This window comes from Empidonax traillii, unplaced genomic scaffold, assembly GCF_003031625.1.
Source record: "Empidonax traillii isolate 1590-97213 ecotype Southwest subspecies unplaced genomic scaffold, ASM303162v1 scaffold1639:size91121, whole genome shotgun sequence".
In the NCBI taxonomy this organism is placed as follows: domain Eukaryota; kingdom Metazoa; phylum Chordata; class Aves; order Passeriformes; family Tyrannidae; genus Empidonax; species Empidonax traillii.
In genome coordinates, this window is record NW_020956832.1 from 24,499 (window position 1) to 38,291 (window position 13,793).

The 13,793-nt window shown below is 44.9% G+C and overlaps 1 protein-coding gene across 1 annotated transcript in view; it reads left to right on the top strand.

Moving 5' to 3' along the window:
- Window positions 1–13,793, top strand: part of MYO5B (myosin VB) — a gene marked incomplete at both ends in the record, with an annotated part of 78,880 nt that overhangs the window by 20,581 nt on the left and 44,506 nt on the right. The window contains 4 exons of the mRNA XM_027908172.1: window positions 122–205; window positions 4,472–4,621; window positions 5,248–5,345; window positions 7,612–7,698. Of these exons, the coding sequence (XP_027763973.1) occupies window positions 122–205; window positions 4,472–4,621; window positions 5,248–5,345; window positions 7,612–7,698 (419 nt within the window). The remainder of the gene's footprint in view (window positions 1–121; window positions 206–4,471; window positions 4,622–5,247; window positions 5,346–7,611; window positions 7,699–13,793) is intronic.

Genomic DNA, 13,793 nt, shown 5'->3' on the forward strand with positions numbered 1-13,793 from the left:
CTCCTCTCTGCCCTTCTCAGGTTTTTCGGGTGAGCTCCTGACAGCGGGGGAGAGGTGGGAGCGCCTTGTCCCCGTGTGGTTTGACTTTACCCTCTGAGATTTCTTTTGTCTCCATCGCTAGGTGGAATACCAGAGTGAGGGATTCCTGGAGAAGAACCGGGACACCGTGTACGAGGAGCAGATCAGCATCCTGAGAGCCAGCAAGGTAAAAGCAGTAAATCGTGGCAGTGGTCCTGGTTGTATGTGTTCTTTCACCCTGGTATTGGTGTCCTGTCATCACAAAAAATCGTTTCCAAACCTACTGATCCTCTTCTTTTTCGGTCACCAAGAGCTAAAATTAGGAACAGATAAGTTACTGGGTGTTGTAAATCCCGCTTAACTCTTGCTTGGAGCTCCCCACTTGTCAACTGGCACTGAAGGTGCTATTATAGAGCCACAGAATGGTTTGGATTGGAAGGGACCTTAGAGATCATCTTTGTTCTAACCCCCTGCTGTGAGCCAGGATACCTTCCACTGGACTAGGTTGCTCAAAAGCAAGGTGATCCTGGGGTTAAAAGCCATGATCAACACTGTTGTCTGTATATTGTGGGTAGCTTTGACGACCCTGTCACCCTCCTGTATGAAAACTGCTGTTTATTTTAGCTGTCGTCCATCATACATATCCCTGTGTTTTCTAATTACTTTAATGATGAGTATGCAAAAAATAGGGTTCGTACAAAATGCTGGAAACGTTGCCCAAACTCTTGAGATGTCCCAGCTGCTGTGGAGCTGTTTCACACCCCTGCCAATATACAGTTTTAACAAATTAACTCATACTGATGATCATCACGCTGCCAATTCCCGTGTGACAAGATTTCGTGCCTTGTGCCTTTCTTCTCTCAGGTGTTGTGCAAACAGCTTGCCAACATCTCACTGCTTCAGGTGCCAACAGGGACGTATTGACTGACTTTGACTACCAGGTCTTTCTGGTAAAGAGCATTTTGGCTCTCAGTGTTTAGAATCTCCAGCAGTTCTGCGGGGATGTTGGAAGCAGAAGAGCAGGAGCTGTGGGGCTCTGCAGGCTTTAGTGTGGGTCTTGCCTGCAGTGAAAGGGCATTTGGCAATGGGCTTCAGGTTGGACACTTGACAGTTCTGTGTATAAATTGAGCAGATTTTACGCTGACTTCCAGTACCACACTCTTCCCTCCATGGGCACTTGGGTGGTTTGGGTTAAAGGTGTCAAACAGCACAGACATCTAAGGAATTTCAAATACTTACTGTTTTAAAACCAGACCAGAAGTTCTTCCCTGCAGCCTTGAGTCTTTCATTGTCAATTAATGAGATGAAGCTTCGTAGACAGCCTCATCCCTTCCAGGGGGCAGCTTTTATTAGGGAGTCGGTATGAAAATCCGGCCCTGCAAAGTCCAGCACCTGCATCCTGCATCCAAAATCAAGGCTGCATGACTTTGGGGTGCCAAACCTTGTGTGTGGTTTAAGGAAGGAACACATCTGCTTTTCTACAAAACATTTCAAAGCCTTCCACAGCACAGGCCAGTATGTTAAATTGGGTTTGGGATTTTTTTTTTGCATGACGGAATTTGGACCTCGCTGCGTGTTGCAAGCAAACATGTCACAAGTCCAGGCTTCTCTTTGTGTCACCCTCCCTTGGGTTTAACTTCTGGCTGTCACCTTCCAAAGGGCACCCTAAAAAAGGAGTGGGATGAGGGGAGATGGAGGAAATAGTGGTTTTAGGAGCATTTTAAGCAGGAGCTTGTTCCTGTCAAAGCTCAGAGATGAGGATGGGAAATTATTTGACTGTTGTCAGTGGCTTGTCCTGTGTCCCCACCAGGAATTCATGTGAAGATGACAGGATGAGCAAATTTCTCATCCGTGGGGGTAGTTGTGAGACAAATAACCGTGAAACCGAACATTAATAATGCCCAAATCAAGAGCTCTGCATGTTCAGGAAGCTTCCCAGGGCAAAATCTGGACATGATTAGAGCTTATTAGAAATGCCAGGTAGCCTCCAGGAATAATTGATGCTGTATGATGAATTATTTAGCCAGTGCTGAACTTGCTGTTGAAGTCAGTGGTGCAGAACTGGCAGTGTCTGGCAGGGATTTCTGTTTGACTTGGTTGCAGAGGAGAGATGTAACCCCTTGCTGGAGAGTGCTGGGGACCCTGGAACTCCTTCTGCAAAAATAAGAGATTTTTTAAAAAGGGTTAAATAGGTCTCTCTGTCATATATAGGGACTATAATACAATACCAGAGCAGGCTTGACTTACATTTAATACCTAAAAAATCAACCAAACCCTGCTCCTTGCAACTGGTTTGCTTGACCTAAAAAAACCCGAACAAATCAAACCCTAAAAAAATTAATGGTGAATGTCTTAGGACCAAAGATGTGAGTTTACCTGTCCTGCAAACTAGGGTAATGCTCCTTTGGGATCAGGTGTTTGGACCCTGTGGCTTCATGGTGGTGGCTTTGTAGGCGACACCAACATCTGCATTTGTGATCACAGAAGCACGGAATGGTTTGGGTTGGAAGGGACCTTAAACACTATCTGGACCTTAAACACACTGGTCCCACCCCCTGCCATGGTCAGGGACACCTTCCACTAGCCCAGGTGGGCTTGTCCAACCTGGCCTTGGACACTCCCAGGGATGGGGCAGCCACAGCTTCTCTCATCAGCACAAAACACTCTCAAACGCACTTGGCTCTGAGAACATTTGGGAGACAGCTTGAAGAATTTCTGCCTTTAAGCCTTTTCTTTAGTGACATGGAGGCAGTGACTGTTATCAACCTGTGCTGATGCTGTGCTGTCCTGGGAAGAAGAGCAGCAGGAACATCCTCACCTTCTTCCTGAAAAGCCTCTAAAACCTGATGATCTGCTCTTGATTTCCCTAACCCCTGTTTGCCAGCAGATTGTGTTATCCTGGGGTGTGGTTTTTTTGCCTCTTGCTTGCCATGTGCCTTTTCCAGGGCTATAAACTAATAAAACCAATTTTCTTTTGCTGTGAAAAAGCAACCTGGTCTCTCTGAACCAAAGAGAGTAGCAGTGGCGGTGCCGAGTCTGCTGCTTAGATGTGCTAGTTCGGCTAAAACTTAAATTTGTGCTGCAAAAGGCTGTGATGTGAGGACTTTGTCCTGTCCTGAGGACCAGACCTGCATACAGTATTCACTGCTCTCTTCTTTGTACTCCCACCAAAGCGATGAGGAGGGCAAGGGAGAGCCCTCAGTTTAACACAGCAAGGACCTAAACACCTCTCCACCAACAACCACATCGCTGACGAAGCACTCCCACCAAGGCAGAACTGCCTTCTGCTAATTAGAATGCAATTAATGCCATCAACAGGACAGTGAACGAGACTTCATAAAGCAGCTAATTAGTTCTGTTAGCACTGGTCAGCTAAAACAGTTGGGAGTTGATGTTCTTTGAATTAAGGAAACTGATTTGAATACTGATGGAGGGGAGAGCATACAGGCATGCTACACAGGTATTATGCTCCAGTTCCTTTGTAATTACGAATAATGCACTGATGGTTTCGACTCTGCCAGTTGGGAAGGAGGGATCTGTCCTTCTTACTTATCCCTCAGCACCTGTACAACAGCTGTCAAGATGTCTTTTTTGGGGGGATAGAGTGTCAGGCAAAGAAGGTGAGAGCCTTTATTCTAGTAGGAGTTGAGTGAGCCCCAGAGATAAAAATAAAAAACTGTGAGTATGAAGCAGATCCTTAGCAGGCACTGTCCTGGAGCCCAAGATGTGAAAATTTAACATTCATGCTAACCAGGCCAGATTGAAGATGGCTTGCTTAATATTCAAGTTCCCCAGTCTAGTGCAGATTTGAATGTCCTGCTCCTTAAATAATAATAATTAGAAAAGGACATTAGGTGCATTTGCCAGCTCACCTGTTCTCCCGTCTGTGAGGAGGAAACATTGCTGCTGGCTTGCCAGAAATCCCAGACTTTGGGGATCTGAGGAGCCAAATGTGGTGCCTCCAGGGCCGTGGAATGGCAGTCCTGCCGCCGCCTTGCTTGTTCAGCTGACAGGCAGGTAATTAGTGAGGGAGTGCTGGTGTCTCTTTAATTGTTAGAGAAGCAAGGGTGACTCTGGGGCTGTGGTGGGACCTTCTCACATGGAGACTCCTGTTCCTGGGGTGTGTGGTGTTCAGGCAGCATCCTTGATGTGGCCAGGACTGGATGAGTATTTTGAAACCAAGCCCTGGGAGTGAGGCACCTCACACGCAGGAGGTTTTGTGGGACGAGACTTCAGCCTCCTTGTTTTTGCACATTCAAGGTCTGATGAACTATGAGACAGAATGGTCTCGTGGTCCTGATGTGGGTTATGTACACAATGCTTCACTTTTCTTGCCCTTTTTCCCCCTCCACTTTTAAGATGGGTAAAAAAATGACCCGAGCAGTGTGGCTTGGGTGGGCTCATTCCCCAGTGGGCAGGGCCAGAGTAGCTCAAGTGTTGTCGTTTGTTCCAGTATCCAATGGTGGCAGAATTATTCCACGAAGAGAAGGGTGCTGTGCCCGCCACTTCCGTGGGAAAGGGAACATCCAAAATCAGCGTCCGTTCTGCCAGGCCAGCCATCAAAGCTGCCAACAAGGAGCACAAGAAAACAGTGGGACATCAGGTAATGCATGATTTGAGTGAGTCAGCCAACAACAGGAGAATCCAGTGAAGATTTTGTTGCTTCAGTTTGAATCAGAGAGAAATAAAAAGCTTTTGGGGATGGGAAGACACTTTCCCATGGCCCATGTTTGGCTCTTGCCGGACATGGATGACTTCTAGCAGTGTCTCTGGATGAGGAGGCTTGAGTAGTCTTGATTGGAAGTAGCTGAGAGGTTTAAGGAGGGTGGAGCCACTCTAGGATTCACTGGAACGTGTCCCATTGTACTGTGGAACTCATAAATTGAAACAACCTCAGAAAAAAGAGCATTTTTCCCCTTGTATGGACAGTCAGACAGTGCAACAAGAGCCCAGAGAGGTTGTGCCGTCTCCACCCTTGGAGATATTTCAGAGACCCAACTGTGTAGAGTCCTGAGCAACCACTTGTTGCTCAGGAACCTTAAAGCTGGAAGTTCTCAACCCATCAGTGCCTTCTCTGAGCTTCCCCTGCACGTGCTGGGCAGGCGGGGAGGTTCACGCTGTGTCACATCCAGGGGCTGTCGCCCCAGGTGCCTTGTGGCAGCTGCCAGCTTGGGCTGCAGGGCTGCAGCACCTGCCTCCCTCCTCAAAATGAGCGGCTTTCTCTTCCAGTTCCGCAATTCCCTGCATTTGCTGATGGAGACCCTGAATGCCACCACTCCGCACTACGTGCGCTGCATCAAACCCAACGACGAGAAGCTGCCCTTTAAGTAAGTGGGATGTTCAGCTTTAGAGCAACAGAGTGTGCTTTTGGACCTCTGCTAGGGACATTGCACCCTCCTTGTAATGTTGTCCCTGTAACTGGAAGGTCCGTATATGTTGCTGGAGTCACTTTTTTTTGGGGGGGTTTCATTACGTGCTTTTTGTGCCTGTGTGAAATGAAGACTAATTTGGGTTATAGTAACTCATAGTTATACTCTTCTAATGATACTGAGCAGCCTTACTTTGCAGTAATAGGGTCTTTGTGCAATTTCTTCTTAGACTTGCTTTGATTTAAATAGCTGCAGTTCCAAACCGTGAAAAGATGAGGAAATGAAAACGTGGAGAAAAGTAGTGGGCTGGTAAAATGAGCAAAAATGTCTTGGTGCTTCCAAAATAAATTGCAGAAAAAGTAAAGATGTGACTTGTGTCAACTTCAGGCAGGTTTCCAGGTGAGTGAACAGCTGAAACAAAAAGCCAGTCTCGATCTTCCTCTGTAGATCAGAGATGTATTGCAGGCGGCAAACTCTGTGAGAGCAGAGAGCTGTTAGCCTTGCTTGACCTCTTGGTCGTGTCTTTGTACCCAGTTTTGTTCCCTTCAGCTCCAAAAAATCTTGTCTGTTAGTATGTAGGCACCTCATAGATCATGCTTTGATGTCCTCGAAAGGCATAAACTGCAGGTGGTGACCTTTAGGAAAGCAGGTTAACCCCATCAGCTGGGAGGCTGATCCAGCACAGGCTGAGGGCTCCCAGTGGGCACAGTGCAACTTCAGGGTGCAGAGACAGCTCCAACAGTGTCCTGAAAGGAGGGTGAAGCACCTGCAATCAGGCTCACCCTTGGTCACAATGCGCTGGTGGAGATGTATCCACTGGGAAGCTTCCTGGCTTGACTCTTCTCCCCCTGCAAACAGCAAAGTGAAGGGTATTAATGGTTAGAAGACATTCAGACACTGGTTTATATTTGACTGATTCCTTAGATGATTAGCTGTAAGCTCTGAAGAAGGCTGTGTTGGCTTCTGTACTCTTGTTGTACCTGCCATAGCAAGGAAAAGAGTTTTTAATAGTGTGTATAGTCCCACTTTGAAGCTCTTTGTTTCAGGGTTAGCCCATAGCTGGAGTTGGTGCAGATAGATGACTGCAGCCTCTCCTGTTACTGCATTTCACCTGCTCTGAGCAGGGTTTGTCTGCTTTGGAGAGAGTTTTCCCTTGTGTACAACAGAGATTGCCCTGCGATCTTCCAGGTCTGAAGCTTCCCCGTCGATCTGCCAGTCCTGTTTATTATTTATTGTTTATGGAAATTGTACCCTTGTGGGTTCTTCCTTGAAGTGAGTGACAGCCCAGACTTGATTTTTCACCCTGCCTAGTGTTTGTGGTGTTGCAGTGAATAACTTGCTGGTAGTCTTGACAGGTTCAGGGAATTTAAAAAAAGCCCAGAGAAGAGGGGAAGCATTTTCCATTCTGCTTCTGTACAGCAGAGACCAGGCAGAATTATTCATGTAATCTTGACTTGGCAGGTGTAAATATTTTGGGCTTTCAGGAGGAGACAAGCAGATACCTGAGAAGCTTTTGGCTGGAAGTTGTCATGAAGTTTTTTGGCGCAAATTGCTGATGGAAATGAGATGCCAATGAGTAGTAAGGGATGATGCCAGCTAAAAAAGAGGAGGGCAGAAACCCCTTGCATTAGTCAGGAACCCCTTGATGTTAGTCAGGAGCACGAGCATCACTGTTCTTGGTAAATGTAGTCTGTAAATCTGTGGTTTGATATGGAGTTGAATATATCATACTTATTTTGCTGTTGAATTTGATTTCTGGACTTTAAAACCGCAGAAGTAGTACTGTCTGGTTCATCAGGCAGCTTGAGGTGGGGTAGCCTTTCCCTTCTGTATTATAATTGTGTTGCTTTACAAAGCTGGGTAGATTATGGCTGCAGGGACTAATTAATTGCAGCAGATTGTCATCTTATCCCAAGAAAACCGCTAGGGATTGATGGCAGGGTGGTAGCAAAGCCTGTTGCACTTGAAAAGTACAACAACTTGTGACATGGGGAGGAAATGTGTGACATCTGTGCAGCGTGTTCCCAAAGCAAGGCATGGGTCATCCTGAGGCTTGTGAGGGAATGGCTATGGACTAAAAAGTACGGAAGATGGTTTTATTCAACCCCTACTCTGACGACAAGAGCAGAAGATAATTCCTGTCTCTGCGAGAGTCGCTGTCTGGTGGGCTGAAAGTGTGGGTTCCTTTTCACTGTGTTAGTCCCCATCCTAAATATAATTGCAGATTTGATCCGAAGAGGGTAGTGCAGCAGCTGAGAGCCTGCGGAGTGCTGGAGACCATCCGGATCAGCGCAGCTGGATTCCCCTCCAGGTACTGGGCTGGGAGTTTGCTGTGGTGTTGTGCTGCTTGGTGCGATTTACTCAGCAAGTTCGTTATCCCCCCACCCTTGGAAGTGTCCAAGGCCAGGTTGGATGGGGCTTGGAGCAACCTGAAATAGTGGAAGGTGTCTCTGCCCGTGGCAGGGGAGTGGAACAAGATGAGCTTTAAGGTCCCTTCCAACCTGATCCATTCTGTGATTATCTGAAGCGAGAGCGAAAGAAACATTGGTGTTTTCAGGACAAAGAGTGTTTATTTAGCTTGGTTTATATCCAGGGTAGATTTTCTGCTTCTTACGGTTTGGTTTTTTTTTTTGCAGTTTGCCAAACTCCCGTTAGGTCCTGGGTTCCTCAAATTTAAGAGATTCATTATCAAGCAAAGAGCTGCAAAGTGAGGCTGACAGAGGGTGTGTTGTGCTGTGTCCAGCGTTTCAGCTGGTGCTTTCAGTTTGGTCCTGAGATGTAATTTGACGTAGTGAAATCCCTGAATAAGCTGATGCCTGGCAGATAAAGGAATCCAGCTCTGATCCCAAATGGAGGTGGACATCAAGTAAAAAACAACAGCTTTATATCCTCTGCACCCATCCTGCCTGGAAGCAAGTGTTGCCCTAGAGAAATTCTTCCCCGCTCACCTGAAGATCCTTCCACTTTTACAATTTACTTTCCTTTGTGGTTTTTTTTTTTTCTTTCCCCTGGCTTCAGACATCTGTTGCAATTTTCATTTCAGATAAAAAAAAAAAAATTGATTGTACTTACAGAGAAAGAAAATAAGGGTTGTAAATTATTACTGTGGACTTCCACACTTGCACATCCAAAGCATCTGAGGCTTCAGAATCTTGCATCATAAAAAGGAAGTGCTGTGGGTGGCGTGGCTCTTGCTGATTGTGATATAAAATTCAAAAGAGGTTTTTAAGGCCTAATAAATCAGGAAACATAAACTGTAAATAAGCCCTGAAGATGACAAGGGCAAATAATTCTGAAAATGCATCAATTGCGTTTTTAGTGCCAAGCAGCTTTGTGTTCATGTCAGCAAAGCCATCAGCCTTTTTTATACGGGACAAAGAGGTTATAAATACGCTCAGTGAAGAGTCGGCTGAGCGTGATGTTGTGCGCCATGAGAAACTCCCTGTCCTGGATTTTGGGGAGGACTGTGCTGGTGATGGCACCGCCTGCACGTTGAGACGAGGTGGCTCTGCTGCGCTTCACCTGTGTTGGCCAGGACAGGCAAAAGCTGGTGATAGGCTTCTCTCCCTGACCAGCTGAGCCCAACTACTTAAGGAGAAAAAGAAAAAAAAAAAGGAAAAAAAAAAGGAAAAAAAGAAGAAGAAATTTTTCATAGAAACCCAATTTCTCTCTTTGCCGGTGTGGAAGGGTGGCAGAGGCATGTGGAGATTTAGGTCCTCCTTGTGGGGGTCTGACCCTGTTAGAAAACCCAGAATCACCTTTGGGTCTCATCTCTGAAGTCTTGAAGGTGTCTGTTGAAGTAACTAATAGAAAGTTGCTCCTAAATTTCATGATCTCTTGAGACACAGCGAGGAGTTAAAAAACAGCCCCTGGGTCATCTTTTGTTGTTGTCTTTGTTTCAGGGCCACATCTGTCTGTCCTCTTGCAGTAAAAGCCCTGAAACAATGAAAAAGCTGTTGTTTTTCACACGGGAAAGGCCACGTGAAGGCAGTTCTGTGCTAAGCGAGCAGTCACGCTCCCCAGTGCGGGTTTGGTGAGCTCTAACTTGAGGGTTGTCCATGAGTTTTGCTACTGGCCTTGTCAGGGCTTCAGGGGTACCCTGCTCCTCTCCATTCATAACCATACTACAGACTTTTATCCTTTTTCTACTCATCTAGCTGCAGTTTAGACCCTACAGCACTAAAATCAATGTATAATTAGTAACTGTGGAAGGGGAGAGGAGGGGAGAAACCACTGCAGCACCTGGAGACCAGCCAGGATCTATTTATACAGCAAATAATTGATTGTTGCAAAGACCCCTGCACCCTGAAAAACTCAAAAGTGATGCTCTCAGCTCTGCTTGCATGCTCTTGGTTATGAGATCTTTTCCCAGGACACTGAGAATACAGAACTCTTCAATCACTGCAATTTGTCACCTCTTGTTCTTCATCCAGGGGGGGAAAAAGAAAAAGTGCAAATGCCTACTTCAACCTTTTAGAGTGACCTTCTCCAATGTTTGAGATGCTTTAAGGACAGATTTTTTTTTTGGTGTATTTTAATGTTTCTAGAAGATAATTGTACGTGGGAACACCTCTGCACTAAATAAAATGCTCACTTTGGGCTCTGGTAGTTCTTCACCCTTAATGGTCATAAAATTCCAGCCTTGAAAATCCAGACTCAGGAGCTGGACAACATCCTTGAAAGACTGTGAATAATCTGTGTATTTGAATTGGCTTTATAAACCAGCTTGGGAAAAGATGCTTTAACAGGATCCTATTTTGTGGGAAACAGTTGCTTCTGTATTTTTACATGCAATCTGTAAGTGACCTTACAGATGGATTATTCCTCTGTATTTCCTTATATTTTGAGATAAGTGAATTTATGTTGGTTGGTTAATGATAAAACCAAAAAAGGACAGTCACTGCTTTAAATTTAAATCCCATGTGAAGGCTCTACATTTAAACCACTTTAAAATAATAACAGAAAACTCGATCTTTGTGAGTTTTGCTTCACTTCGGTGTAAGCAATTTACCTTTAAAGCAACAGGGGATTCCCAAAGTTGTTTATCTAAAGCTAAGTTTTCTTGCAGAAACTGTAGAAAATGTAGTGTTTGCATCTGAATATTTTCCATCATGCTTTTTGAGAGTGATGTGGCCTTGGGTCAGAGATCTCTGGATAAAGCCACCTTCTGCTCTAATTTCACACTACTTCATCACAGTTACTTCGTGGGTTGAAGAACGCAATGTTTTGAGTCTTTAATAATTTTTTTTTTTTACCTTTAAGAAAAGAAATAATTTTTTAATGTAAGTTGTAGTTCCTCAGCCCGTGTGAGTCACTGGAAGATGAAGCCTTGTGCTCCCCACTTGGGTTACACCTGCTTTTATTTTATCATTTCCCTGCTCTCTGCCTTTGTCTCAAGTAAATTGAAAACGTATCATTTGGTTTGAAATGCTGCTCAGCAGTTAAGAGATGTATTTGTTAGCATGTACATAAATGGCTGTGATGAATGGACTGTCTGAGGTGTGTAGGTAGTAAATCTATCATCAGCTTCCCCGGGGTAAAGTGTGGAAGATGTCTCTGTGCTATACAACCATTCATCTTCTTTACAGAAACTGGCTGCATAAAGATGAGTCTGTAGAGAATTAATTGGTGTGGATCTCCATGAATCACAAAACAGTCTCTAAAACAAGTTTTTAACTTGCCTTTTATCAAGACTCTGCATTTTTCTTCTTGTTGGTTCTGGTGGTTTGCAGTCAGTGGTCGAACAGCAACGTTCTCCCACTGTGCCATGACTCTGAATAACCTCCCCACTCGCAGCCTCTCTGAAATACTGTTGCTGCGATTGTTATGTATTTATAGTTTAAGTATTCTTGGCATTTGGCTGCTTCCTCTGGTCCCTGAATCTGACTGTCAGATGCAGCATTTTTGTACCAATTCAGTGCGAAATCCCAGCTGCTAAACTCCATAAACATTAAACATTTATAATTGAAATCTATCGTGGGCATCCAATATAGAGGTTTTTTTTTATGTAACGTGCCTTTAGCTTTCATTTCAAAGTAACAAAACCTCTAAATGACTGTGGCTACCAGCAGTTCTATCTGCCCACTCCCCAAAAAAAAGGTGTAATATGTAAATGGAGGGGTATTTTCCCCCCTTGTTCTTCTCTTTGAATATATTCCAGCTAATTTCAAGCCAGGGCCAGCCTGCATGTTTTAGAGCTAATTGAAAGGCAAATCTGTTCTGCTGCAGTAAACAAGGCAGGCGGAATTTTCTCCCTGCACCACGGTTTCTAAAATAATTTCATGTCAGATCTTGGCTGAGAGGTTCAACCTGCATCCCCCTGAACAGGCTTTGGATCCTCCAGCTCCTCACTGCTTAAAATATCAGCCCAGTCAGTGGAGGGCATCACGTGGTGCTGGCAGGATTTCTGACACAAGGCTGGGTTTGCTCAGCACACGGGATGGTCTTGGGGGTAATTAATTTGGTCACCCTGAGTGGAAACATTTTACATTAAGTTATTTTAGGCTACCAAAAGAAAACCATATTATGGGTAGGAGTTTGAAGCTTTGCTGACTTATTGTATACTCCTTTCAGCTCTTAATTCAGTGCAGCTGACATAATGCTGCTGTAATCACCCTGAAACAATGGGTTGGAGGTATTTTGGGCAGTTGCTGACTACTTGGAGTCAGCTTTTCAGAGGCTTCCTTAGAATGTCACCCCTGGTTTCTTACCCAAGCCCTCCCTTTAATTTGAGGTTGTAATAAATTCAGCTTGGCTCTCTGGCTGTAATAAACTCAAGCACAGAGGGTCTGTGCTTGGGTCCATAGCCCCTTAATTTTGGCCAGGAGCAACCTCTTTGCTTTGTACCTTGTTTTCTATAAAACATCCAAATCTGGTTCTTTAAAGTACAGAAGGAAAAAAAGAAAAAAAAAGGAAAGAAAAAAAAAAAAAAAAAAAAGAAATACTTTATTCGTGGTGTGTGTGGTGTGTGTTATGGCTTATTCCTTCTTTATAATTCCTGTAGATGGCAAAGAAATTGCTGGGATGGCCAAGTTTCCTGCTCCTGGCCAAGCCCTTGAGCATCCTCCTTGCTGCTGGAACCCAGGGAGGATTTTTTTCCTTAGGCATAAGTTATTTTCCTGCACCCTTCCATTCCTTTTATTGCCTTTTCCCCTTAGTGACCTATGCTAACTTCAAAGCAAAACGCTGATGTTTGAGGTTTAGTTGTGCTCGATCTCAGTCCCAAAATTATTCTGGTTTACCTTGGGAAAGTTTGAGAAGCATCTGCCCAGTTCTTCGTGTCTCCTTCTTCGTTCTTCTCAGCTGTGCAGGTGTAAAAATCCTCCTGATTCCAGCTCTTTCTCTACGCCACCGATCTGGATGTTATAACTTGAAAATTATATGGAATTGTATTTATTCAGTGGCCCTTGGTGGTTTCCAAGGGCCAGCACGAGACATGCCCATGCTGTGTGTTGTGTGGCAGCATCTTGAAAACTTGACAACCTTGTTTTTGTTTTTTTTTTTTTAATTTAATACCTGCCAGCAAGTGGAACTGAGGTGAAACCTTCCCATAATCTCTCCCATCCTGCTAAACTGTAGGGTAACACAGCACATCCTTTGGCTGGGAATCAGTGTGTGGTTTAGCAGGTGGGAAACAAGTGTTCTTTTTACCTCTTCTGAAAATGAAAGTGTGTGAACCTAAAGAAAAGACATGTACGTGCAGAAGAATAATTTAAAGTGAGCTTCAAGTATTTCTGCACCGGAGAGCTTTCCTTGGGAGGGGTGGGGGATCATTGTTTGTTTCTCCTGGAGCTCATAGTTGTAAGGAAATTTTATCCAGCTTTGAGCCTCAAGGGGTTCAGTGAGGCATGTTCCATTAAACCTGAGTGCTTTAATTGCTCCTTTCTCCTGGGAGGATCCTGTAACAGCACCTACGAGCCCCCGCAGCTTTCTTTTGCTTGTGAACTGGGATGGCAAAATACTCCAGCGAAACTCCTGATGGACCAGCTGAGCCCTGGCCCGGCAGGGATTTTGTGCTGACGCTCCATGGACAATAGCACAAGCAGTGTGATCTCAGGGCTGTCATCTCCTGCTGATTCAGCAGTGATGGGAAGAGGACGAGTGAAGCAGTTCTGTGCCGTTGGAGGTGCAGCGTTGGGCTGGGAGCCTCTGGGAGATGTGAATAGATGCCACCAGCCCAGATAAACACCTGGGCAGCAATCGCCGAGTGCGTTCCGTGCCACTTCCAATATCTCATGTGAGACTTAACTGCTAAAAAATACACCGTTTATGTTCAGGATGGACTCAAGTGGAAACACGTAGAAAATCAATTTTTGCCATGTTGTGAAACGAGAACAACAGGCTCTGAAGGAAGACCGTTATGTAATGACTTATGATCTATTTTTAAGGAACTCCTGCAGGTGCCTG